Source organism: Ischnura elegans, chromosome 11, assembly GCF_921293095.1.
Source record: "Ischnura elegans chromosome 11, ioIscEleg1.1, whole genome shotgun sequence".
In the NCBI taxonomy this organism is placed as follows: domain Eukaryota; kingdom Metazoa; phylum Arthropoda; class Insecta; order Odonata; family Coenagrionidae; genus Ischnura; species Ischnura elegans.
In genome coordinates this window covers 13,530,793-13,557,580 of record NC_060256.1, presented here as the reverse complement: position 1 = coordinate 13,557,580, position 26,788 = coordinate 13,530,793, and the positions used below count along the sequence as shown (strand labels likewise).

Below are 26,788 nucleotides of genomic sequence, written 5' to 3'. Positions count from 1 at the left end.
GGAATTGAAATTAAATTTAAATTTAAAAAAATCAATATGGTTTGACAATTCTTCTATGAGATATTTTTGCTGGTAAAAAGCCATATTTTCATATGCTTAAGGAAGGTATACCATATGTTTTTACTCTTTTTGATTTTTTCTGGCGAACAATTGTTGTAATAATTTTTTTGCCCCAAGTACAGAAAGCATCGTTTAAATAAATAAACATTTGGTTCGAGCAATGCAATTGGAGTATTTGTGGTATATCGAGCAGGATCGAGCAGGTGGACGAACAAACCAACGCCATCGATTTCTCATGATCTCGCGAGGAGAAGCTCTCTCCAAAAAGAGAACTCATACCTCCCTCTCGAGTAATCTTGTTTGGTGACCATTTAATGCGTAAAACTTATGCTTTCGTTTTGAAAATTTAAGGTTATTCACAGTGGACCCTAATGAACGCATGTTTGCATCTCAAGTATTTGAAACAAATGCATTTGCGAAAAAAATTTAAACGTAAAAGGTAAAATTTTCAAGGCTCTGCATGAAACAGATATTCACGCGCACGGTCCTAAGGTATATCATAGAGCAGTGTAGATTTCTCGGCTATTACACCGGGTCAGATCCTCTACATCTTCTTACAACGTTTTCAGCATCGCCCATCGTCTTCAGGGATACAGGAATCCCTGCATTAACAAACATTATACGTATCATAGAGTATACATACTCTGTGGTTATATACACTAAGGATGAAATTCACTATGAAAAAATAATTTGGCTAAACCAGGATTCGAATTCGATTCTCCCTATCGTCGGCCAGGTATGCTGGAAGTCACACCACAAAGCCTAGGTGGCATATCTGACCGGCAATAGGGAGATCTGGGTTCGAATCCCGGCTAAGGCAAATGACGTTTTCATTGTAAATATCATCATTGGTGCACATAAAATTTTAAAATTTAAGATACAGAAAAAAAGTTGAATACAGTCTACTTCGTACGTCCTCTTATAATTTGAAAGTGATGGCAACATTTTTCTAGTGAGTAATCCGCCAAACGAGCAGAAGGAATTAGTTCTCTTTAGTCTATATTTCATGCACTCCAGATAAAATCTCACACAGGCCACCAACTGCGACACAAAAAGAGACAGCATAGCACAATGGAATGTTTCTTATCCTTCGCTAGTGTTGTTTTAACCCAAGGACAATTAGACAAGCATTCAACACGTCACTTACATGATTTTAATTGACGCTATTTAGGATGCTCATGACCAACTTCGCGAAAATTCCAGCGAAATTTCTCTCGGCCTTATCTCCCGCATATTGCATCGTTTCCGACGATATTGTGTGCGTGAGGAAACTCATTTAGATAACTACGACCTCGGAGAGGAAAACTTTATTGTTTAATCAAATTATGAGGTATTTTATTCAAATAAAATGTGCGGAGAGGTCTTTAGAGATTATTCGTAAGGAGCGTAGGCAGATATTACTTGACAGAATCTCGGAGAACCAATTCGAAATTCTTCGTTTGTAGCACTACTCTGCATTCCACATTCAAATAAATCATTTCACTCCTGATTTTATCGGCTCCCTTAAATCCACAAACAATTTCACTGATCGCCTATTTCCCTAATTTCCAAAATATATGAAGTGAAACACTTTGCACTTTCCACATAAAAATTTATTACGTTATAGTCGACATGTTTCGCTGAGTCTTGATAATGCTGCAGTGCAGCGAAACATGTCGACAGTAGTTCAATAAAGTTTTATGTGGAAAGTGCAAAGTGTTTTTCTTCATATCTCATAATGGATCTCCACAAAGTAACTGCCTCATCCATCCAATTTTTCCAAAATATTCTGAATTTTCACTTTCAACCTTTACCTTTCTACTCCGATTTACTTCACTGAATAGATTTTTTCTAACAAGGTTATTTAATATACTATCATTGTAACAGAGGCAATTAAGACCACATGAACGTATTAGCCATGAGGTATTAGAATGGCTTAATCTGACTCTGTCATCCATCTAGCTCAACAGGGTATTACCTAATCAGGGCATCAAACGCTAACGTCATAGCTAGCCGGGGAGAATAGATCTTTTTTATGGTTACATAAAACTCGTCTGATAATCTTCACATTTATGGCGCTTTTATACAGGTGCATGCAGGGAGGAATTTCATTACACATCTGCCTTCCCCCGGTTATTAAATTGAATAAGAATGCTTTTAATTGCACAGCAGAATGATCTTTAATGCTACAGAGGTGGATCCCACACATTTTTTAAATAAAAAAGCCATAATTATCACTTTCTCAACATAATCGCTTTGAAAACCATCCGAATTATTTTGGCTATATTTTCTATATCCTTCAAGTGAATGATATCACTCATTACATGGACTTTCCCAGCCACAAGATCATGACGCTGAGAAATAAGCATGCTCCGAATGCCATTTCACGTCTAATACATCATTCCCAATTAATAAAATCGTGAAAAATCATTTAAAAATTCTTAATCTTCAGCATAATTGACAAACCACCACATTGTCTATTATCTATCGCTAGAGTATCGATTGTCGACAGGGGAACTATAACTTCACTCGTGAGTACTTCAAAAGAAAACCACAACTTACACAATCCAATGGAACCTTCCTTGGCAAAGCAAATGAAAATACTCGCGTTGGGATATATATACTATGACCCTGGGAAAGGTAAGTATTTTTTTACATTTTTTCTTGATGAAAAGTAAAAACATGGCTTTAAAAAGTTAAAAAAAATATTTTCCACACACTTACTACGATTTTCTATGAAAACCATAAATTTTACGATTAAATGTGTTCCTGACGCCCATTTCGGTCAAGTATGAACGATAACAACAGGAAATATTTTAGAAAAAGTTCAAAGTATCAGTTAAAAAATGCGTTATGCCTGTAAAGTAATTTTCGTACAATACGAATACGACACGAGTAACAAGCGGCTTGGCTTTAAACATCTCATTTTTGAGATGCTTAAACACTGCTCAATATTTTCATATTATTTAATTACACTCTCAGAAATCAGTAAAAACGTTTCATTTTCAGTGCCTCATCCCACTATGAGGTATGGTTATTTTTATGCCGAAAGCCATTATTGACAGATAAAAAAGAAATATACACGCATACGACACACAGGCAAGATAACGACACACCAATAAACACAGTAGAAAAAATTATTTCCACCTGCCAAAAAACATATAATTTTTAATATTTATAAAATTAAATAAAATTCACTGTCTGAAGTAAAGTCTCAACAATACAAAAGCAGGGACTAAAAGTTACGATCGCATAATAGGTTAGTTTCCTTCATCAAAGAAAACGAAAGGCATTGATTGCGATTCGTTACCCACCATTAGTGTACTCATAATAAACAAATTATTTGGTTTTAGAAATCCCAGTTTAGACGAATGGAAGGGTCAATTTTATCCTCATTTGAAAAAGGCCAGATTGGCGCCCATGCGATGCCACTCCACGTGACGTCACAGGGACCTAGTTTCTACACGAGAGGATAGGAGTTTTACATCGTCTGAGGTTACCAATGCATGCATGAGGCACAGACCTCAGGGAAACATGTCTTGATAATCACCAATTAAAACTGGCTAAGGTCGGAAAGTTTTCTTCGTTTGATAGGGGAATAATAATCCTTATTTAAGCCAAGCGCTACCAGCTAGCACGGTAATCAGCTACCTGCTAGCATCCTGCGTCGCATCAGCGCTCAAAGCCTCGTCCCAAGGTCACCTCACTTGGGGCACCGGGAACCTGAACGACTTCACGCGGAGTTTTTCCCGGCATTCATACTCAGCCGTCGCGTTTTCGCGCGCTTGAAAATTTTCACTTTTCATGTAATCGCGAAAAATAGATATCTCTATCAAAAAATCTAAAAGCGTGAAATACGTACTCCAGGAGTAATAATCTTTCGAATTAGGCAATAAAAAAATAATAGGAAACCACCCTATTATGTCTGTTCTGAATGAATGTCTAAATTTAAAGAGAAGTCCACGCCCGTAATCAACGGATTAAATGCGACACAATAGCTACAATTCTGATACCAAAGATATTTTGAGCATTTACGCACATCGATGCAGAAATCGAACTGATAATAAATACATGCTCATGTTTATCCTCTTATCTTCAAGATGTTATCGGACTAAATTGCAGAGAAAGATATTTCCTGTAATGGAAAATAAAACGAGAAAAAAAGATTGATATAGATTGGTTTTATCGCTCGAGCCGGAGTGGAGTGTTTTCAGGAGAAAAGAATAATCTCGTAATTTTAAAATAGCTCGTAGAATCATTCTTTTTTCTGAAATTCAATTTTTGCAAAATTGCAAACAATATTCATGACTTTGATGAAAAAGTAAAAACCCAACGTGTATATATTCTAAATGGCCGGTATTGTCGTTATCTACTTGTTTTCCAAGGGTACTTTTAACCCATCTGCACCTGATTTTTTGCCATTGAAATTTCTGGACTTTGAATAGAACAGTTGATTCATCTGATTTCAAAAATTGGTTCGAATAAAAGGTACTCCTACAGGTGCACGTATACTAATCCACATATATTACATTTACACTGATGTGCCCGTCAGTGAACGGCGGTGCTGATAATGGATTTTGGACCGTGCAGTGAATTAATTTTTAATTACCTTAAGGTTAATGTTACTTACTTGCCCTTCTCATATTTCCTTAGCAGACAGATCGTGTTGCATAGCATTTGGCAATTATATTTATTCCCCTTTCAAAAATTCATGTTCCTGAATCTATATAGTAAAATGGATTTATGGCCAGTCATCTATATATAAGTAGAAATTTCAAAAAGATTTCTCAAATCCGTTGCGAATTCACTTTCTCATTGTTTTAAAAGTTCACAAATTTTTATTTCTCACAAGGGACAAAAAAGTCCAATTTAGATACGTTTTCCGCCTATCAAAATGCTAAATACGGGAATTTCCTGAAAATCACGAATCGAATATTTTCTTAAAGAATTTCCCACCTCCCTTAACGCTATAACGACAAGCCAAGCCATTTTACAATTCGCTTCGTCAATGTGCTCATATTTTTGTCAAAACACTAAATGTTTCGCGGCCATTCTGCCCCTAAAAAGATTCTTATGCAAGGAAAAAGTTACCTTAGAACGTGCATACTAATTACAAAATCATTTCTGATTAAACCCAATAAGATGGACATAGTTTTGGCCAACATGATGTTGTAAAATGTAATTGCGTTCCAGAACTCATATTCTTTTACCTTTCTTTTCATTAATTAACAGATAAAACAATTATTAGCATTTAAAAATCGACGTAAGCTCGCATTACCCATCTTGTAATGATCTATCCTGGCATTTAGACTTACCTCCTTTCTTCTATTTTGGAGTAGACGTGCCTAAAAATGATCCAATTTAACAATTAGAAGAAATCAAAACAAAAAAAAATTGAATGCCCTTGTAAATCAATAGCACCTTCGTGATCCCGTTTCACAGATTTAAATACATGCTGCGACTCCAAAAACTCAAAAATATCTCAAAAGATTAAAGCCCAGTTCACGACAACTTAACTTGGCGTAACCCAACTTGAATCATTAAACCAGAGAAACCGATTATACATATACGCAATCACTCACAGTGCAAACCACTCATCAATCATGATACCGATGCTCTAGGTCTTACGAGGGTTTTAGTGTCTCTCAATAGACAAAACTATACTCCTTGCTACTGATAAATTTCCAGAAATTTATCAGTAGCAAGGAGTATACTTCCTCAGCTAATGACAATGTCAAGTCAAAATATCCTATTTTAAGTTGCTATTAACCAACAGGCGCTCTTTCCGGGTTCTCAGCTGCATAGTTAGGCCAATAAAAGTTGTTGTAATTCATTAGTCCATCTTTCAAGTGTTAGTCCGCCCCAACCCGAAGGATTTTTCTGTATTTCGAAATAAAAATGACCACATTCGCAGAGCTGTGGAATCATAAAACTAACATTTCACTGAGTCATACGTATCTCGAGTCAACTATGATGGAACTGAACCGTTCACGTGCATATGAGCACTTAAGTTAGCCGCTACTCGTGCGCCATAGGCGGTCACTCATTCAACTTCCAAACAATGTCCGTATTTGACTAAATCTGTTACGCTATCTGAGCCCGAAATATCGGAAAATCAGAATGGCCCCCTCCCGATTTGGATGTGTCCGGCTGAGATTGGGAGAGACACGGGGCGAACATCACTAGAAGCACTGAGATATAGACGAAGAGGAGGTCCTCGTCAGAGGGGGATGGTGGCAACCGAGATAGTATCTGCTTGCGTTGACGGGGAGATAAGGTAATTGCTGGCGGGAAAAAGGATTACGATCAAAGCAGCAAAGGATGATGCAGGTGAGGTGGGACGGGGTGGATTACTGGGAAGAGTGGGGGGGAAGGTTGACGGCACAGCTCAAGGGGGACAGAGCGGCGCTCATCGCGATCAAAGCCGCGACCGATCGCAAGACGAACTCACCCCGATATCCACACGTGAAGTAGCAGCTGGCCGCGAACCGCTCCTGCTCCTAAGGATTCTATCAGCTACCACACGATTCAGAGGTTTTTGTGTTCCATCGCCCACAATGTGCCAGGGTGTGTCTACTGCCTGACACTGGACCCAATCTGAAACCCAGCCGGTGGATATATAATCTGATCAATACATTAAAGCTCAAGGAATATGGGCAATACCAGAAGAGATCGAGTTCTTTCATTGCTGTTTGTGCTGGCCGTGTGTGGACATCAGCATGCCTCCTGCAGTGAGTACGGTAGAATGTAACGCACGAAAATTCAGCCACATCATGTGCCATCATGAACTTGAGGGCAAGTGCCAGTTTAGACAATAGTACCACATGCTTAAACCTGCCTGTCAAAATATAGACGGACTGGGATTTGTTCATTCAAAGACTCAAAGGACTATACTCAGTGCTAATGTGAAAAAAAATAATCATAATAACAATCCGAAGGTTGGCTAGATTATTTTGAGGTAAAGTTCTCCTTTGAAGTTATTTTATGCAGATGGTTTGAAAATCGTATTGCCTCTGACAAATTCATGAGCCATTAAAAAATTGTGGGAATCAACAACGATTTTACTACCATCACCTACGGGGTGAAAATCAGTTTCCTCGCCAACTACCGCAAAAAGGAAAGTGTCATAATTTGGCATTCAAACAATTAGGCAAATTTAATCAGGAAATAGTGCCTCGAATTATAATTGATGATGTGATGCTAATTAGAAAGGAATGCAAGTATACCGTTGGCTAATGATTGAGGAAGTGTTATAAGAATTTTATTTTAGTTTAATAATGGTGGTGTCCAGGGAGTACGTTCGCCGTCTTCGAATCAGGAAACTCATTTTCAAGATTGGCTTCAACTCTTGGTTTTTCCTTCTTTTTACCACGCGTATGGATGAGATAGGGCACGGCAACACTTTCTTGGTTGCTTATTTTGACAAATGACGCACTGCATATATTTCCACGAAAAATCCAATACAAATAAATTAGGGCACTTTGACGGCACAATACCTAAAGCCTCCACATGCATACGTAACACAACCCAAATTCCACCAGAAAATTTTCAAATGGAAAGGTTAGGACGGCACTCAGGCTATACAGGAAAAACAAGTACAAGGGAAAGTAGATGTGACAACAGTGAATGAAAGAAAACAGTTCCTTAATGTCTTGCTCTATTTATGTTAAGCTCAATTAGATAACAGCCATCTGCAAGGGTATCTTATTAAATGTAAGCACTAATGATACTATGTGCCTACTTGCAATGCCATAGATTACAGAAGAACTAACTAGGTCGTATCCCATTATAAAGGTTTACTAGCTGTCCAAGATAGCAACCTTCACCCTAGTGTCATATTTTTTTGGGTTAAGTAAAGAAAACCTAGACGTATTAAAATACATCAACACGTCCATCCAACGATGAGAGGCTCGATGTCCCGAAACGTTTACTTAAGGTCACCCATTTCGGCCAGGGAAAAATATTTATCATATTTTGGTCTCAGAAAGGTGTCCATAAACATGCTGTTTGGTCGCCTATTTTCGTTCCTTAAACATCTGCGTACATACATTGACACTAAATGTCTGAATAAATTCGTTAATGAAATAAGGTTGGATGCTTCCTATGATTTTAGGTATCTGGTGTTTCTTTATGAGACTTGGTCTGGTATGAAACCCGAGAAACCTTCATCCACACATCCCTTACTGTTTGTCTTGTCGCCAAAATCTCATGACCACGTTCTCCGGAAGGAAGCGTTGAGTACAGTGAATACGGTTCCAGGCTAAACACGGGAGGGTCTAGGATTTCAACTCGAGTGAAGCCATCGGACACCCCAAACTAAAACATCGTCCAAACTTCATAAAAATGAGCGATGTTTCATGGAAAGACCAACACCTTCTCATGCTGAAACAGTGTTATACCCTTGCCAAATACTTTATCCAGGGAAAGGTAGGAGATGGTAAATAATTTCTCTAACATCCCGACACAGAATAACCACAAAAACTCAAATATTTCCGAACATGCGTACTTAAACACACATATGTAAGATACGACATGAATAGTCAGACTTTAGTTGCATGCATACATAATTTAAAGAAATTTACTATGAAAAAAAATTAAATAAATTACGAGTTTTAATTTTTAATTTGAAGATTGATTCAATGTTTTAAGAAATACTGGCATTGAATTCGATATTTCAGTTGATGTTACAAAAAATTAAACATTTAATTTGAAATTACGATGAGCAGGAAAATTAAGCTATGCGGTATTAAATCTACGAGGACCAGAAATAAACACTAAAAAATTTATAGATAGCCATGCTCCTTGAATAAGAAAATCTGAAGTAAACACAAGTCAAATGCAATCGTCAATTTTTAACGGCAAGCCACTTGAACCGCTCTTCATAGAAAAAGATATGGTCTTCGTGGCGTAATTAAAAGATGTACTGTGTACTGTTCGCACGAGTTTTACACATGTTGTCATTGAAGCTAGCTTATCAATTTGATCACTCGATAACTACGATTCCTAATAAGACGGGGTAATACGATTTCCAAATCATTAGCTTAAAAATGTCACGGCTACGAATAATCCTACCTTAACTTATTATATCAGTCTTATATTTCATAAAACTATTAATTTTTTATCACATTAAGAAAGAAGGTAGTCTCTTAAGTGCTTGAATGAACAAATCTCAGTCCTTTAAGCGATCTCAATTTTATATTTTGCCTCAGGGTATATTAGTTTGGAGACTCACTGAGACTCGAGACTCCAGGTCTGACAGAAATGGTAAAATATGACATGTCCTCTGTTGAACGCCCAGGTGTAGGAATTTGTTTTCCGGCGTAAAATGAAGAACCATAATAACATTTTATCGGCAATCAAAACACTTGCTACAAACTCACTGAAAACTAGCATGTCCTTTGCTGTAGCCGGAAGTTGGTGCCCAATTACAAAGTGGCTTAAAATGGCTGGCGGTGGCATATGTATAGATATGTGGCGTAGATATATACAGTGCTATACTCTGAATTTTCAAGCAGACTAAACGCCCCGCGGTAATGCACACTACAAAAATGGCGATTTTCGTGGTTTATTTTCAATAATAGGAACGATAAAAACATTTCCTTACTTGAGTAGTTTGTATTTTTTTCCTACAGCATAGGTAACTTCGATATTCATGTAATTTTCTACAACTGAAAAGCATCAATCAAATACTTTGCCCGTGGCGAGATGAAAAAGACGACCGTTTCACCGTTCTCATCGTTTTTTGCGTATTCTTCTTCACTCTTTCAACCGTAGAAGCTAAACGTTTACGTTTCAAAAATGTTTAATGTATCATTTTTTAGTCGAATAAACAATGAGTAAGATGATATATGGCACGACCCTATGGAGCTTCGGCAGAATTTCATACAAATGCTTGAAGTCCAGCGTTCTACCTTTTTTCCGCCGATGGCAGTAATTGTACGCATTAAAATAATTGAGGAAAAGTAGAAATACATTTTATTTTGATACGTGCAACTTCCTCTACATCAAGCCTGAATTGGTTGAATTCATTCTTAATAATGACTGATACGGATTATAAAGATATAAACCACTTCACGTTTAATCTAAACGACAAGCTCCAGAATATAGTGAGATTTTCTTCGACGCCAAAAAAAGTAATGCGACACTAACATTCGCCTGCTTAAAATGCCGGAGATGATAAGTAAATATGTATAGCTGAGGCGAAGCCAATTCGTCACGTAAACAAGAAACTAATCCATTCACGATTCAGGTGCTTCCACTGAAAACCTTCCGTCGATGCTCAGCTACTTCTCTGTTATTCATTTGAAAAAATTTGCAGAGAACAATTTCAGCCTTAACCTGTGTATGATAAAGACTAAAAAAAGTCTGATCAGAATTCAAGACATCCTATACTCCTATTGTCCCCCCAGTGTAAATCAATTCATCTACCAGTTACTTAATAGTTCTAAGTACAGGCTCCGGGAAACAAAGAACACATGATTGACAAACATTTGGAATATTGATCCTTCAATTCAAACCACAGTCTCTTCAAGAAACTCTTCTATGAATCTATTGTCTATCTTTCCTTCTTCTAGTTTTAATGTTTTCATGTTTGAATCGATTGTTTGTTGGAATAATACCATCCATTAAAAAATAGTATCAAAAGGAAAGACAAAAAAAATAGAATAATACAATGAAATTCGCTCTTTGCCATTGCCGTTTCTGCTGATAATGTGAATTTACCAATGTTTTCAATTATTATAATATATTTATAGCATTTTATTCTCCTATCACTAACGACACACTACACACACAACGCAAACAGATGTGCACAAAATTTATTGTATTGTTAACTGGCTGGTTGTGGTAACCTATTTTTACCGGTACGGATGAAACCCGCTTGAGGCGCGTAAAAATAATACGAGATATTTTCTACACCAATTTTTTAAATTTGACTTAAAATGATATTTTTCGCCGAATTTTATAAGCATTTCGGGTTTGTATTTGGAAACCGACAGCTGAGGTAATTTGCGCCAAGATAGAGGATCAGAGAAGGAAAAGCCGGAGAGAAACTCAGCGTTGGCATTAGCCTGATCTTAACAAAGGGCACAAAGGGACCAAAAATTTACGTCCTATCCGACGGACAGGGTACTGCGCTTTAGAGCTCTCCACACAGCACGCAAGCGTGAATCGAGAAATCTCCGAAATTTTTCCACCTCCGACGGAATCTGAACTCGGGCCTATGGAGTGGAAAGCTAACACTCTAACTACCACACCAAATCGATTTCATATAAAATTCTTCTACAATATTTTTCATATAAAATCTACATACAAATGCAACCCCCCAAGCCATCACAAGGAAGTTCTACCCCGTATCTGGTATCTATTGACACATCATGCAGAACAGATTAAAACACACAAAATATCCTAGCAAAATATCAACGATATCCTTCATTATTACAATTTGCTGACAAAAAATGCATGCTAGGTTTTATGAAACCTAAGCACACATCGCTTAGAGATTCCATCTCCGCCTGAGAATCCCTTCGTTAAATGGGATTCGTGATATTACTACCAAAATAGGAATTCCGTGTATCGTGGGTGAAAACTAAAAGCATATTGCGATTGAAAGATCAATATCTCCATCGGATAAATCACAGTGAGTGAGTTGTTTCAGGCGTAATCTGGTGGAATTCTAACATTACAGATAAAAGGCATTAAGAATAGTTTGAGATAAAATGGATCGACCGAGTAAGTGCAGAGGAAGTGCTTAAAAGAGTGGAAGAAAAGAGAAGGCTTCTAAAAACCTTAATGAGAAAACAGGACAGCTCGCAATTATTTGGCCACATTGCGAGACATGAGGGCCTATGACAGAAGGACAGGTGAAAGGGAAGAAAGGACAGGGACGGCCCTGAATGAATTTCATATGACAGGTTGTAAAGGATGCAAAAGAAAAGAAATACATCGCTATGAAAAGTCTAAAGGATAGAAGATAGGAATTTAAAAATGCAGAAAACCAATTTTAGGATTGTTGAACTATGATGATGAATAATAGTTTGACGTAAAGAATGATAGAGACTTATTAGTAGATACGAGATGTGTTGATGAAATAAAATCAGAAAAATCAACGCCCAGATAATAAAGTAACAGATTTTATGGTTCGAATTGTACGCCATGTTCGTAAATGATGATAATGTCAACGACGCGGAAACTAAAATTCCATTATGCATTCTAACTGATGCTCAACCAAAACTTTAATGCGTAGGCATAGTTACCACACGTGATATAAAACACCTCTATTTAAATTCAAAGCATCCTTTAACAGTTATCTGGACTATTATCACGTAATATAGGACTTGAGTCAAAATCTTATCCATAAATCTCGTTATTGATCGAGCTAGACACCTTAGTACATGCATAGTACTTGCATAACGAATTAATCACGTTCAATTTAACCCGAATAAAATTTATGTTTTAAGCAGGTATTGACGGAGAAATATTTACGGGTAGTCAAATATATTTTGGGGAAAATTGATCTTTATTCACCCATTAGGTACTTAAATCAATTTTACAGAAAATATTGGACTTTACGTCTTTGCGGTTTTTATTTCTTCACGATCTCAAAAGTAAAAGGACTAATTAATCAATTATTGAAATATTAATTAATTAATTAAAAATTAATAAAAAGTCTAATGACACGATAAATCATCACCTTTGGTACCTACTACCCTTCACTTTTTATTTAATCAATATAATGGATTTGAGAATTAAAATTGTGAAAAATCAAAAAACCTGAAACTTCACCACGTCACCTGTTAGACGTGTTTTCATTCCTATTTATAGCTGAGCAAGTTCTGTGTTTCAGTCATCATTGACGTAATTGCCAACATTATCTAAAATCGAAGACGTTTGAGATAGTGCGTTCGCAGAGAAGAGATTTACACAGAAGAAATATCTGGTTTTATAAGCATAAAAGCAATGCACGTGCCACAAAAACAGACGTCGATTGAGTAGCTGAAAGGAGCGAAAAGAGAACTACTTAAGGCACAGAACCAACTGACTTCAGCTCGCATCATAATTTTGCCAACATTAATTATATTCGTTTTCGAAGAATGAAAATCATAAATACGCTGGCTTAATATTAAAACCTTTTAAAGTTAAAAAAGCCAATGAAATCCGCCCATAGAAAAAGGATTGAGAAAAAATCTGGGGTAGCAACGTCACAGCCTCCCCAACTCCGAGACCTAACAGGCGATTAACTACAGTAGAACACCAACTTTATCTCATGAAATCACCAATTATAATTACCTTGCTCGCTTGGAAAGATTGGAAATTCACTGTGAAAACGCTCCACTAAGGAAAGGAGTTATTAAGTACCGTTCGACAATGGCTATTTGCTGGTATAATCATGTTTTCAGACATTAAAGCTAGCATAGTTGGCTTATACTGAATTGGATTCAGTTATTTAGCGCCTTACTTTCAATAACCACCTTTTTCCTTATGATTTGGGTACTAGGCTATCCGAATCACGTTTCGTCGCAATTAATTTTGATGGCAGGCATTTAACTAATTCAAAATTAATTTAAAAAAAAAACAGAAAACAGACATTTTGAAAAAATCCTTCCAGCATAGAGGAATAAAGGAGTGGAACGACCTACTCGAAGCTATTTTTAAGATCTTCCCTGCAAATGCGAACATTTTTAGGAATAAGTGTTCATCACTTATTTGTTAATTACATTGTGGTTTAAAAGGGAGAGTATGAAATTGGGTTAATTGGGTCAATGTTCATTTGTTAGTTGCATTATATTAGAATTAATTTATTTAATGGATTGTTTGAAATTGGTTCATTGGGACAATGTTAAATTCTTATTAGTATGATATTAGAATTAATGTATTATTTTTTACCATAGGTGTCTTTTCCGTTTCCAAACTTTGTATTAGATAGGTACATTTGTTATTCATCTAATTTGCATACATCTAATGCTGCCACCAGGCAATAGCCTACTTGCAGCAATGTGTAATAATAATTACATTAGGTGTTCATGTATGGGACATGGGTTGAAATTTTCTAGCATTTCCTGATGCAGAGTAAGGAAGTCTATATCTAAGATGTAGCAAGATTTTTCTAAAGCAATTTATTCATCATCAACTCTATTTGAGTGAAACACAGCATTAACTTACAAACATGGCTAGTCCTGGCATACTTAAATTAGTCAAGAGGGAATACCTCTAACTGTCTTTGCTCTCCGGCTGTGGCTCAGTGCGCACAATTTCGATTGCTCGTCGCATAATACGCTCAGCAATCCACACCATCTTGTTCGGTATAGTCTACGAATTTCCACAGAGGGGAATGACGCCTCGGTAGCTGAACTGGCTGAAGCACTCGACCAGAAATATGTCAAACATTATGAAATTTATCTGATGGGGGATCTGGGTTCCAATCCTGGTCAAGGCGAATGACTTTTTCTCAGTGGAAATTTCGTACAATTTGTGCATTGCGGATGACTCCGTACAGTTATCACCGCGGCTATTTCCGGTGCCCTTAAACTAACAAACGTACAATGTCTGTTTGTCAATTGAATGCCCTTCGTCATCTCATCGCCTCACGCAGGAAGCTCTTTTTCCGAAAACGAAGTTTATGGTACCAAAGTAAACGTAGTAAATGGTACCAAAATGTGTTCCCAGTCTAGGGTCACCATTGCTAATAGACTGTTCTTGTTTGGCAGGGAGAGGGCGCGATGAAGATGTGACATGCTTGAGGGATTGCTTTCTAGTTGGAAAATTTGAACGTTCGCGGTCAGGAAAGTTGGGTCAGGTGCTGTGCGCGGAATAGGGACAGTTTCGGTCAAGGCAGTTTTGGGCAAAGTGCGGAAAACGAACTTTTTTATCCTCGGGCAGGTAAATGCGCGGTGTACGGATGAGCCGCCAAGGGCGGTTCACCGATAAATATTTTATGACAAAGTGAGCCCCGGAAGAGGATTACGGTCGTTTTTTGGGGGAGGAACGGTTCATTACTATCCGCGAACCCTTGGTGGTGCGCAAAACCCTCAGTATCTTTGAGAGCGACACGGAGAACTTCATATTGGTACACCACTATATTTCCAGGTGCGACAGAAACGATAAATTAAGAGAGATATTTTGCAGAAAAGATAGATAGGCACAGGAATTCTTTTTTTTCCAGAAGATTAAATGAGATCAATAAATGCAGGGCGGAATATCGTCAGAGCTTTTTCTTTTTATTAGTAAAAGGCTGGTGTTCTGACCCCCACGCCACAAGAGATGGCGTGTGGGTAGTTTGCACATGTAAATGCTATTCTTATTCTAAAAGTATTATTTTATCAACCCAAGCTACATTTTATTGTAAAAAAATAGTTTTCAAACATAATGCACTCATGGGTAAAGTTTTCTCGGGATTCCCACTGGGTTTAATTCTCCATTTTATTCAACGTTTCGAGCTCCGACTCGGGGCTCATCCTCAGGGCTGCTAAATGATGCGCTTATTTTTAAAAGCATCACGTAGAAAACTTATCATCTTATTTTTGACTCGTACGTCTACCTAATATTAGCGTGAAATTCCAAAATTTTCGACAATATATGCGATAATTTGGTTTAATTTCATGCATAAGCTCGTGTCGACGCCCCGCTGATGTTTTAAAATAGAGCTTCAAAATTACAGTGGGGATTGCCTCTATTAGTATTTTTATAATGCATTAATATTGCATGTAACGTAACGTAAGTACATCTGTCGAAATTGAAGCTCTTCGTATTTAAACTTGAACTTGAAATCAGCCAGTTGATTGCATCCAAGTTTCAATATTAATGTCAAGTGCTCAATAAATTACTAGGGGTTCGCCTGGTCTAAATATTTAGATAACATCTTGATGCTTCATGAGTATTTTCTAACACAGATCTCGTTTATTATTAAAGAACAATAGCCAGGTACAGTAATAACAGCAATCTGGGTGGGAGCACCAGAACCCAGTGGCACCGACACCATGGGGCCTGAAGGGGCCCGAGCCCCCTCAAAAATTCGTTATGGGTGTGATGATAAAATGTGTCAGGCTTGCCGATTTTCCTCGGAGTGTCCAGATATCGAGATTCGTGTTATTATGGTTCTAATTTTGATCATATGACTCTTCTAAAATGCTTAAAAAACCTAAAACTCACTACTTATAAAATTTCCCAGGGTTAGCTCCCCGGTTTGGGCTCCCCCAATATTTTTTGTAAGTCGGCACCCCTGCCAGTACCTCAAGTTCTCACCATTGAGAGACCATTATGACAACGCGTTTTCAGATTAGCTTCCACTGATGCGTGCGATGAACCTTTGCAATCTTTTTTTTCGGTGCTAAAGTACGAAAAACCTTTCGGTAAAGTGCTCTTCGAACTCTGATAAGGAATTGATAACGCCGGTTTCTTTACTCTCGCTTTACTGGGGAAAAATCAATGTCAGGTGCTCGATAAAACACTTAGGGATCGCCTGAGCTAAATATTTGCACACCATCTTGTATCTTCGTGGGTATTTTCAAACACAAAACTTGTTTATTATTTAAAAATAAAACAAGTTTTGCGGGTGAAACGATTCAATTTGGCTAAAAAGCTATACCATGGCTTGAAAATCGTTCGATAGTATTCTTTCGCACATAAAAATTAATAATTCGAAATACGAAACATCGCGTATAAACTTTATGTTCAAAGTAAATTAAACCATAAGGCACAATGGGATTTAATCACTAATCTGAACCAAGATGCGATCAAATGACCTTAGCTTCCATTCTGAGACCTGAAAACAATTTAAGGCTTAAAGTAAATTTTGCTGTAGGATTGAAAAAGAGAGAGGAATTCTCCAGGTATAGCCCATATATATTAATATGAATTAATGCTACTCATTGATTTCTCTCATACTCATTTCTCTGCAAAAATGTGCCACTGCCCACGACTTGATACTCTTATGAGTATGTATTATTTGGTCTCGAAGCCCAGGATACGAATGAAAATACGTGGGGGGACCCAAAAATAAACAGACGAATATTGCTGCGCGGGTCGCCCTTACATTTTGGGCTTCTCCCACTACTGTCGTCGTCAAAATGATGTGCCGCTGTACTTTGAAAATTTATATCTGGACTTCAGCGCATGTCATAATAATGAATAATACGTCACTTAAAAGGAAATTTTATTCTCAATTCATATTTTTTATTTTTATGAAAACTTCAGATATGTAGACACGAGAGTGCAATAAATGACTCCGCGCACCATAAAATTAGCCGTTTTGTCAACTTCGTGAACTTTGTAACTCAACCTAGGGAAAACTACTACGTCTACAACATCATTCATCTTCCACAATAAGTTGCAAACATTAATGCAGATTAATAAAATGGCTTTTGCGCATTTAGAACGCATTTTATGTTGTAAAATAACTAAAATGTTTAAAAATTATCTAGTCCTACATTATACCTCGAAAAAAAAACTGATAGAAACACTTCTTAATTATTTGCAATTTTTCTCTGATCCGAAAATACATGATTTTTTAAGTAGTGTAGATTATATATGGACATTAAAAATACGTATAAATATGTAAAATACGTAATATTAAAGTACAGCGGCACATCATTTTGACGCCGACAGTAGATTGATATTATTTCATCATTTTTGAGTCAGTATGGGAAACAGCGTGGCTTTAGACAGTTGTCGCGAGCCACTCTGACAGTTTGCATTCGAAGAAATTTTTGACCCCTTCGATTTTTGAAATAGGGTGGTTTCCTATTATTTTTTTATTGCCTAAATCGAAAGATTATTACTCCTGGAGTACGTATTTCACGCTTTTAGATTTTTATATGACGATATCTATTTTTCAAGATCAAATGAAAAGTGAAAATTTTCAAGCGCGCGAAAACGCGACGGCTAAGTAGGAATGATGGGAAATCTCTCCGTGTGACGTATTTCTGGTTCCCGCTGCCGCAAGTGAGGTGACCATGGGGCGAGGCTCTGAGCGCTGATACGACGCAGGATGCTAGCAGGTAGCAGAGTGCCGTGCTAGCTGATAGCGCTAGGCTTAAATAAGGATTATTAATTCCTTATCAAACGAAGAAAACTTTCCGACCTTAGGCAGTTTTAATAGGTGATTATTAAGACATGTTTCCCAGAGCTCTGTGCCTCATGCATGCAATGGTAATCTTAGACGATGTAAAACTCCTATCCTCTCGTGTAGAAACTAGGTCCCTGTGACGTCACGTGGAGTGGCATCGTATGGGCGCCAATCTGGCCTTTTTCAAATGAGGATAAAATTGACCCTTGCCATTCGTCTAAACCGGTATTTCTAAAACCAAATAATTAGTATACTATGAATACACTAATGGTGGGTAACGAATCGCAATCAATGCCTTTCGTTTTCTTTGATGAAGGAAACTACCCTATTGCCGATATTCGAAAACGATGTGCAGTGTTTGAACTTTGTTCTCTACTCGGTAAAATTGTGTCGGACACGGTTATTATGTTCCCTACGGCTTATAAGGAACACGCCTTAAAAATAACTCAAGTGCACGAGTGATGTTCGCAATTCAAACGCGGCAGCGTGTCGACCGAAGACATTTAACGTCGGGACCGGCCTTCCAGGTCAAGAACTGATGGAAATGTGGGGAAAAAAACTCTTACCATTGTGTACGGGGATAAGAGGCGTGCTATTGACGGACTCGCTGAACAATCTGGTCATTCATGGATTATATTACAGCGAATGGGGAACATGCAGAATTTTTTAAAAGTACTATAATATGAAGGTCCCTACCTTAAATGTACTCACCGAAAATCAGGCGGGTGAATAATGTTTATTAGCAGAGTTATGAGTCTTTAAAAATTAATCTTCATCAGCTGCTTGAAAACACGACGTCATCGGAGCGTGACGTCACGGCACGGAATCCACTGATGACAGACTGAGGAAGTGGATAGAAAATCGATCTATGTAGGGCTCATACGCAAATTTGGCGAAAATAATTGATGTTTTTATTTCAATATCTTACATTCAAGGCTCTACCGCTCTACTCTCTTAGCGAAGTGAATGGTGTACCGTCCGATGACGTCAGGAGGCGTTTTAGGTCACGTGACTTCAAGCGATATTCGAGCAGTTTTAATCAGCATTTAATGACGTTTGTGGAATACTACGAGAGTTTTGGCTTATATATTTGGACTCGTGAGAAAATTGTCAATCCAGTGAGACTTAATTGCTTGATGAACAAATTTCATGCATGTTCCCCATTTTAGCTGAAGATTAGCAATTAAAACGAATCGCGGCCAAGTTCATCCCCCGCTCGTTGCCTCCTGATCAAAAGCGGCACGTGTTGCTCCTTGCCGCGACTTCGAGTTTTTGGAGAAAAAAATGCATGATACTGCTTTCCAACCCACCCTACTCACCACATCTCGCACCTTGTGATTTTCTTTTGCTCAACCGGATGGAAATGCGATGAAAGAGAAATGTTTTGGTCACATTACGGAGGTGAAAAGAAAATCGAAGGTGGCGCTGCAAGGAATCGGAAACGAAGAGTGCCAAAGGTATTACGCGTAGTGGAAAAAACGTTTTAACCAATGCATCAGTTTAAATGGAGAGTACTTCGAAGGTGAATAACGTTTGTAAGACAAAAAATTAAATTTTGAAATTTTTAAAAATCGTGTACGGTTATTATTGGGTTCCCCTCGTATGCAGATGTTGCACATCGATGGTGCTAATTCGCTCTCGTTCGACCGCACCTTGAATATGCAGCGAGCGTATGGGATCCTGTGCAGAAAGACTAAATTCGCGAGCTGAATAAAATACAAAGGAAGGCTGCGCGTTTCGTCAAAAACTGCTACGGGCGAACAGAAAGTGTTACCCAGATGTTAAGCGAATTAGGCTGGGAGCCGTTGGAGACTCGGAGGCTGCGCGCTAGGCTTAGATTGCTTGAACAATTGATAATGGATATCTTTAAGAGCGACACAGAGAACATAATATTAGAGCCACACTATATTTCCAGGTCCGATAGAAGCGATAAATTAAGAGAGATGTTTTTTCGAACGGATAGATGTGGGAATTCGTTTTTCCCCCGAACCATAAAGGACTTTAATAAACGCTAGTCCCAACCTCGTTAGAGCACTTCATTTTTTTTAGTTGTAAACGGCTGGTGTCCTAACACCCCCTGCCACACGCCATTTAGGCGGCTCCCGGGGTATTATGTAGATGCCGATGATAGTCATTGAGAGAGTAGTGAGCGTCGTCCAGTGTGGTGTTACAGTTGTCGACAGCAGCCATCTAAAGATTGTAGCCAACATGAAAAACGGGCCAGGAGCTGTTGCTACTGAGAGGTTTCCATGGATTTCGCGACTCAATTGGGGCATGGTCTCCTGCGCTCAGGCAGCCTTGACGCTTCACGTAACACTGAACTAGAGTAGTATTAAAGACAGAGACTTGCTGTCCTTTTTACATTATAAAGGAGATGAAGTTCTACATTATTGAAAAAGAATTAGAAAAGATAAAACAAGACTGAACTACCCCTTAGCAAAAAAACTGTTGGATTTTAACAGTTGCTGTTGGATTTTACCAGTTACTGTTGGATTTTAACAGTTATTGTTGGATTTTACCAGTTACTGTTGAATTTTAACAGTAACTGTTGGATTTTAACAGTTACTGTTGAATTTTAACAGTTACTGTTGGATTTTAACAGTTACTGTTGGATTTTACCAGTTACTGTTGAATTTTAACAGTTACTGTTGGATTTTAACAGTTACTGTTGGATTTTACCAGTTACTGTTGGATTTTAACAGTTACTGTTGGATTTTAACAGTTACTGTTGAATTTTAACAGTAACTGTTGGATTTTAACAGTTACTGTTGGATGTTAACAGTTACTGTTGAATTTTAACAGTTACTGTTGAATTTTAACAGTTACTGTTGGGTTTCATCATTCACTGTTGGATTTTCTACGGTTACTGTTGGATTCAACAGTGTTCAGATGAAACGAAACAAAGATAAAACAAGACTGAACTACCCCTTAGCAAAAAAAACTGTTGGATTTTAACAGTTACTGTTGAATTTTAACAGTTACTGTTGAATTTCCTACAGTTACTGTTGGATTCAACAGTGTTCCCAATTAACTGTTGAAAATTTCAATAGTTTTTTTAAACAGTTTTTTTAAGCCGTTTTTTCACTAAGGGACTGCTTGCGAAATCAGTTGTCCAAAATTATGTGCGTGAAATTTTGTTTAAAAGCTAAATATGCGCCATTATTTTAAAAGGCCATTATCGTTAGAATGGTGGACAAGAATGGTGACAATATATGGTGGTAAAATGATGACAACAATTTCTTTTTTAATTTGGCGGACTTTACAACGAGCTGTACGAGCAACAATTGAACTAAGCTCTATCTAGCGTCTCCTATCCTAATTCGTAAAAGATCTGTGTAACGCTTTCTGTACGCCCGTAGCAGTTTTTAACGAATCGCGCCGCTTTCCTTTGAATTTTTCCAAGTTCACGGATTAAGTCTCTCTGCACCGGATCCCACATACTCGCTACATTACAGGTTGGTGAGAGGGAGATGGCGTGGAAAGAGAAGTAGCAACAGTTCAATAAAAATTCGTTTCTAACTTTTTCGAAGAAAAACGAGATCGGGCGTGTTTTTGGAAATTTGGTCATGTTTGTTCCTATGCATATCAGTGATGGATAATATCGATGAAAAATGACTCATTTTCTATGATTATCAATTATTTTTGAGCATATACACCTAGTTTCAAGTCTCCGCCTCAAAAAAGACAATTTTGGATTTTTCCGGCTTTTTCGGATTTCGCATCAGACCACCGTACAGTAAGTTCTATTTTGATTTCATATAATTAATTTGATTATAACCGGCCAGACAGGCCATAGAAGCTTAAAACATTTATAGCAAAGATGTGGATTTATGTATATGTAAAAATACTCGATGGCACACAATTTCTCCTCCGATAGTAATCTCACATTTCTTCTTTAATAATCCAAACATAAACTACCGATATAAACGGTACTTTTATCAAATTTAAATAAATAAAAGATCGTAGCACCTTTCCACATAAATTTTTGATGCGTAAAAAATATTGTGGAAAAGTGCTACGATCTTTTATTTGTTTCAAATATGTCTAACTTCCACCAATTGAAGCCTGAATCTGTTGAACTTTTATCAAACTTCATTTTCCTGGATATTTCAGCAGCTGTTGATCCTGCCACAATTAAGCCTACTACTTTTCCTCTCTCGCCTGGAGTCCACCGCATTTCAAAAGAAGCACTTATGTCCATCTCAATGTAAATAAAAAATCTCTGGTAATGACCTCGTCATTTCTCCTGGTAAAGCTAATATGTCTTCAAGCTCAACTGTATTGAAATGCATCACCAATCGTATTTCCGTGTCGATTGCGTTTTCTCTCGGAAGAAGTCTTTCTGTGATTTTCCGTCGGGTAATTTAGAAAAAATCCTTTTGATGCTGATTTTTCGTAAAGAGATGTGAAATAGAATTCAATGGAACTCTTCCAAAGTGCATTTGATGCAGTTGATATAATGCATTATCCACTGCATAGTGTCGAGACCGTCGCGAAACACGCGCGGGTAGATGGACACCATCTAATCAGTCGCGTATTTGGCCGACGAAAAAATGGGGATGGTTTGCCTTGTTTGAACTTCCCCCGTCGATTGTTTCTGGCTTTACCTTGTGAAAATCCATTCTGAACAATAAAAAGTTATGGTACCTTTTTACACGATTTATTCAATACGACCGGTTTCGTGGCAGAGGCGACATCATCAGGTACAGATATCGTAAAATTAACAGTTATTTTGTTGTTGTTTATCTGGCTGCTATTACGCGTTGGTAGGGGAGGGTTGCGTTGGGGTTGGAGCGTTACTCAGCTTCAGGGGAATTTCCAAGAGGGGGGAATAGTTGAAAAAAATATTTTCATTCGCTAAAATTCCATTCTTGATGTGCTTCCTAATCTCCAACTACTCCAAGCAAAAACTTGGCATAACTTGACTCATAAACAACAGCAAAATAACTGTGAGTATAACGATTTCTGTACCTGATGATGTCGCCTCTGCGACGAAACCGGTCGTATTGAATAAATCGTGTGAAAAGGTACCATAACTTTTTATTGTTCCCCCGTCGAACAACGAATGACAACCCGTTATGTAGGAAATCTATGTTCCCCCTGAGCAATACTGGCGGCACAAATATTTTGCCGTACTTTTTTTACCCATAGTACCATGTGTATAATGAAAACCTTGTCTTATCAGACTGCGCATACCGCATGCTTTGATTATCTTATCTGTTCGTTGTGCGTGCGCCGTAATTCACAAAATCTTGGCATAACTTGACTCATAATGCAGCAGATCAATCAATGATGTATTCCTTCGGCGACAGAACAAAGCGCGCCTTCCAGCGAACTCTAACCAATAAAGCGTTGATACCCCCTCCTCGAGTAAACCAAGGCATAGCGCATTTCGCCATCTTAACAAGAACCGCCAGAATTGCGCTCCATTTAAATACATGGGAAATCCGGCAACCTTTTCGGATAAATTAAAATTACTAGTAAATTAAAATTACTTGGATGGCAGCAGGGATGGCAAGTGCAACGAAACGAAAGTCCAAACCAGTAAAATTTCAATATTTTCGTTCCGGGGAGCGAAATGTAGAAGGGAAACGAAATGGATTTAAACGCGGGGAGCTAAACTCGGGGTCGAAACGAAATCGGAGTCAAAACTACTTCGGGTCGAAACTAAAATGAAGGAAACGAAACACAGATAATTTTTCGCACCGGAGGGACCACGTGTTCAGTGGCGCCGACTCCATGGGGGGCTCCATAACGAATTACTGAGGGGGCTTGAGGGGGCCCGAGCCCCCTCAATAATTCGTTATGGGTGTGAGGAAAGAAGTGCCAGGCTTGTCGATTTTCCCCGGAGTGTCCAGATATCGAGATTAGAGTTCTCAGTGTTCTAATGTTGATCATATGGCTCTTCTAAAATGCTTAAAAAACTTAAAACTCACTACTTATAAAATTTCCCGGGGAAAGATCCCCGGTTTGGCCCCCCCAATATCTTTTGGAAAGTCGGCGTCCCTGCACGTGTTTCACCTTTCAATAGTTTAGTTTCGACCCGCACACCGAGTACACCAAGCTTGGTTGAATAAAGTAGAGGTTCGGTCTACCGCCATTAGATGCACGGCGCACTCATATTTTTTCCCACTAACAGGAGAACGTTGAACAAAAACTGGCCATTCGAATTTTAAGCTCAATGATTTAACCTCTCCACACGCATGTCAAACGCAATGGGTCGAAATTATTCCCTCTTTTCCCCCTCCACTCAACTTCTGGGATCGAAACTTAACTGTGAGCAGCGGAGTTTCGATTAATTTAGTTTCGTTCCCGGGAGTTTAGTTTCGTCCTGGGTCGAAACTAAAATCCTTGGTGATTTTAATTTCGTGCGGGAACGGAACTTATCCTAGGCCTTGTACACATTTTCGTCTCGCTCTGGGTCGAAAGGAAATATTTTCGTTTCGTTTCACTTGCCATTCCTGGATTGCAGACGACAGTTTTCATCCTCATCATTATCATAAGTTAACAATCCTAAGATTGGTTAGACGCAGGTATCCATTCCTCTCTCCTATCCGCAGGCATTTTCGTAGTCATGTATTTCTTCTATTTTACCTTACAACCTCTCCTATGTGAGTCAATCAAGGCCGTCCATTACGCTTCTTCCCCTCCATAAACTCCTATATAAAATACAGCCAACATATTACGTGTGTTGTCAAATTTCAATCCTTGTTTACGTGTCATTTCTTTATCATTTGTGTATCAAACAACTTTACTGTTATTACTTGATATTTTCATGAACTTTGTGCTTTTGATGAGCCTATTATTGTAAATTGTGTTTTGTTCCAAGGGCATACCCAGAGCATGAATAAAAATATATTCTATTCTACTCTATTCCACTTCTCACGCTCACACGGTGGCTTAAAGCTCAGCCGCGAGACGACTTTTGTGTCGCCTCAAAATGCCCTATTCTTTCAATGGAATTTTGAGTACTTTCAAGGGTTTAAGAGTGTAAAAAGATTTCGGAATTATACTTTTGTTCTCTATTTCTTGGGTTAACTTCCAAAACGACATTATTTATGCTAAAGCCTGAATCACATGATAATTGACAGTGCACAATTCCGAAGGAGCTAGCGAGTACAGAATTTCGCGTACAAAACCTAGATTCACGAGTATTACAAAAGGGCAGTGGCGTAACTAGGAATATGCTTTGGGTGGCATGGGATGACGTGGGGTGGTGACCCCAGGAAAAATATGGTAAAATTTAAAAAAAAAGTCATGTCTGTAAATGCATTTTGGCACTGAAATTTTAAATTTAAGCTGATTTAGTTATTATATGTCAAAACTAGACATTAGTTTTCATTATTTTTTTATTTCTCTGAATTTTGAAAAAAAATGTTATATTGTTGAATGTTGGTCAAGAAGAGCTCAGGATAATTTCCAATCCCAGAAACTTATGACCGCAATAGATCAGGTGGTGACACCAATTATGGAAGTTTTACTTTTAAACCATGACAGCATAATCCACTAGATTATCCGCTGTATTTTAACGCCTTATCATATTGAAAAACGATTTTCCATTCCCAAATTTTTATTGATTTGTTGGCACAATTATCTACTTAAGCTTAGTTGAATGCTACTCGTTCCAGGATCACAGGAGCACTGCATCAGCGGAATCGCTCAATTTCATTGAGCCGTGCTCGATGTTGTTGAGGTAGATGTACACGAACTCCTTTCATTCTAAGGTAGTTGATCGAACCTTTGACTTAATTCGACGACCTAAGTTAGATCGTTTTCTTCCTTCCATTATAAATAATCAAAGAAAAGGAGGTTCTCGCGCTTTTAGCGATAAACTAATTTAAACTACACTTACTGCATAAATAAATGTCTTAACATAAAAAATAAACTGTTAATAACTAATTAGCCAATAGAAAATGAATAAAGTTTTCGCAATCTAAATCTGTAAGTAAATAATGACAGATGAAATTTATAACGACTATAAAAAAGGATTTATTTTTTGAATAAACTTAGAATGAGATGTCAAACTACAGAAACAATACTGACGGTCGTCTAAGGGACGATAAGCCGTAAACGCTAAAATTTTAGCATTTTTATGATTTTTTTCTAAATTCGCCGAAAATCACGAGGAAAACGAAAATCAATTGCAAGAATAATATGTATTTTTTCCTTCCAATTTTACATGTGACCATTATCACTAATTTAAATATATGCAAGAAAAAAATATCTGCAGGCATTAACAACAAACTTTTCATATATTTTTTATGGAAATGACTCGAGGCCAATATCAGGGCCTCATAGGTTCTGTAGAATAATATTCTCGCATTTAAAAACCTTCCCAGTACGTTCACCAATTTTTTAAAACTAATATTAGACAAATCGGTCCAGCCATTCTCGAGTTTTAGCGATAGTAACAAAAAGCAATTCAATTTTATTACACAAATGTAACCTGTTTAATCTATTTTTTCAGTGCTAACACTTCGCGCTTAGAAACATTATACGGAGGTTAAATGGATAGGTCTCTTCAATTGTTTGTCTTGTAAATTTTTAAATGCAATTTTTCCATCGTTTCTGTTTATTTTTGGTGAAACCTATCTCTTACTAACTTTCGAGGACTCTAACTGTCCTCGAAAATGTGTCCGTAAGTGATAGGTGGTCGGAGGTGCCCAAACGAAAACCTCATTTTTACAT

At 37.7% G+C, this 26,788-nt stretch overlaps 1 protein-coding gene across 1 annotated transcript in view; it reads left to right on the top strand.

The window, feature by feature from the left end:
• The first annotated feature begins 6,451 nt into the window (after positions 1-6,451).
• Positions 6,452-26,788, top strand: part of LOC124168125 (mucin-2-like) — a 34,394-nt gene continuing 14,057 nt past the window's right edge. Inside the window, exon 1 of the mRNA XM_046546248.1 lies at positions 6,452-6,770. Within this exon, the coding sequence (XP_046402204.1) occupies positions 6,692-6,770 (79 nt within the window). The 5' untranslated portion in view covers positions 6,452-6,691. The remainder of the gene's footprint in view (positions 6,771-26,788) is intronic.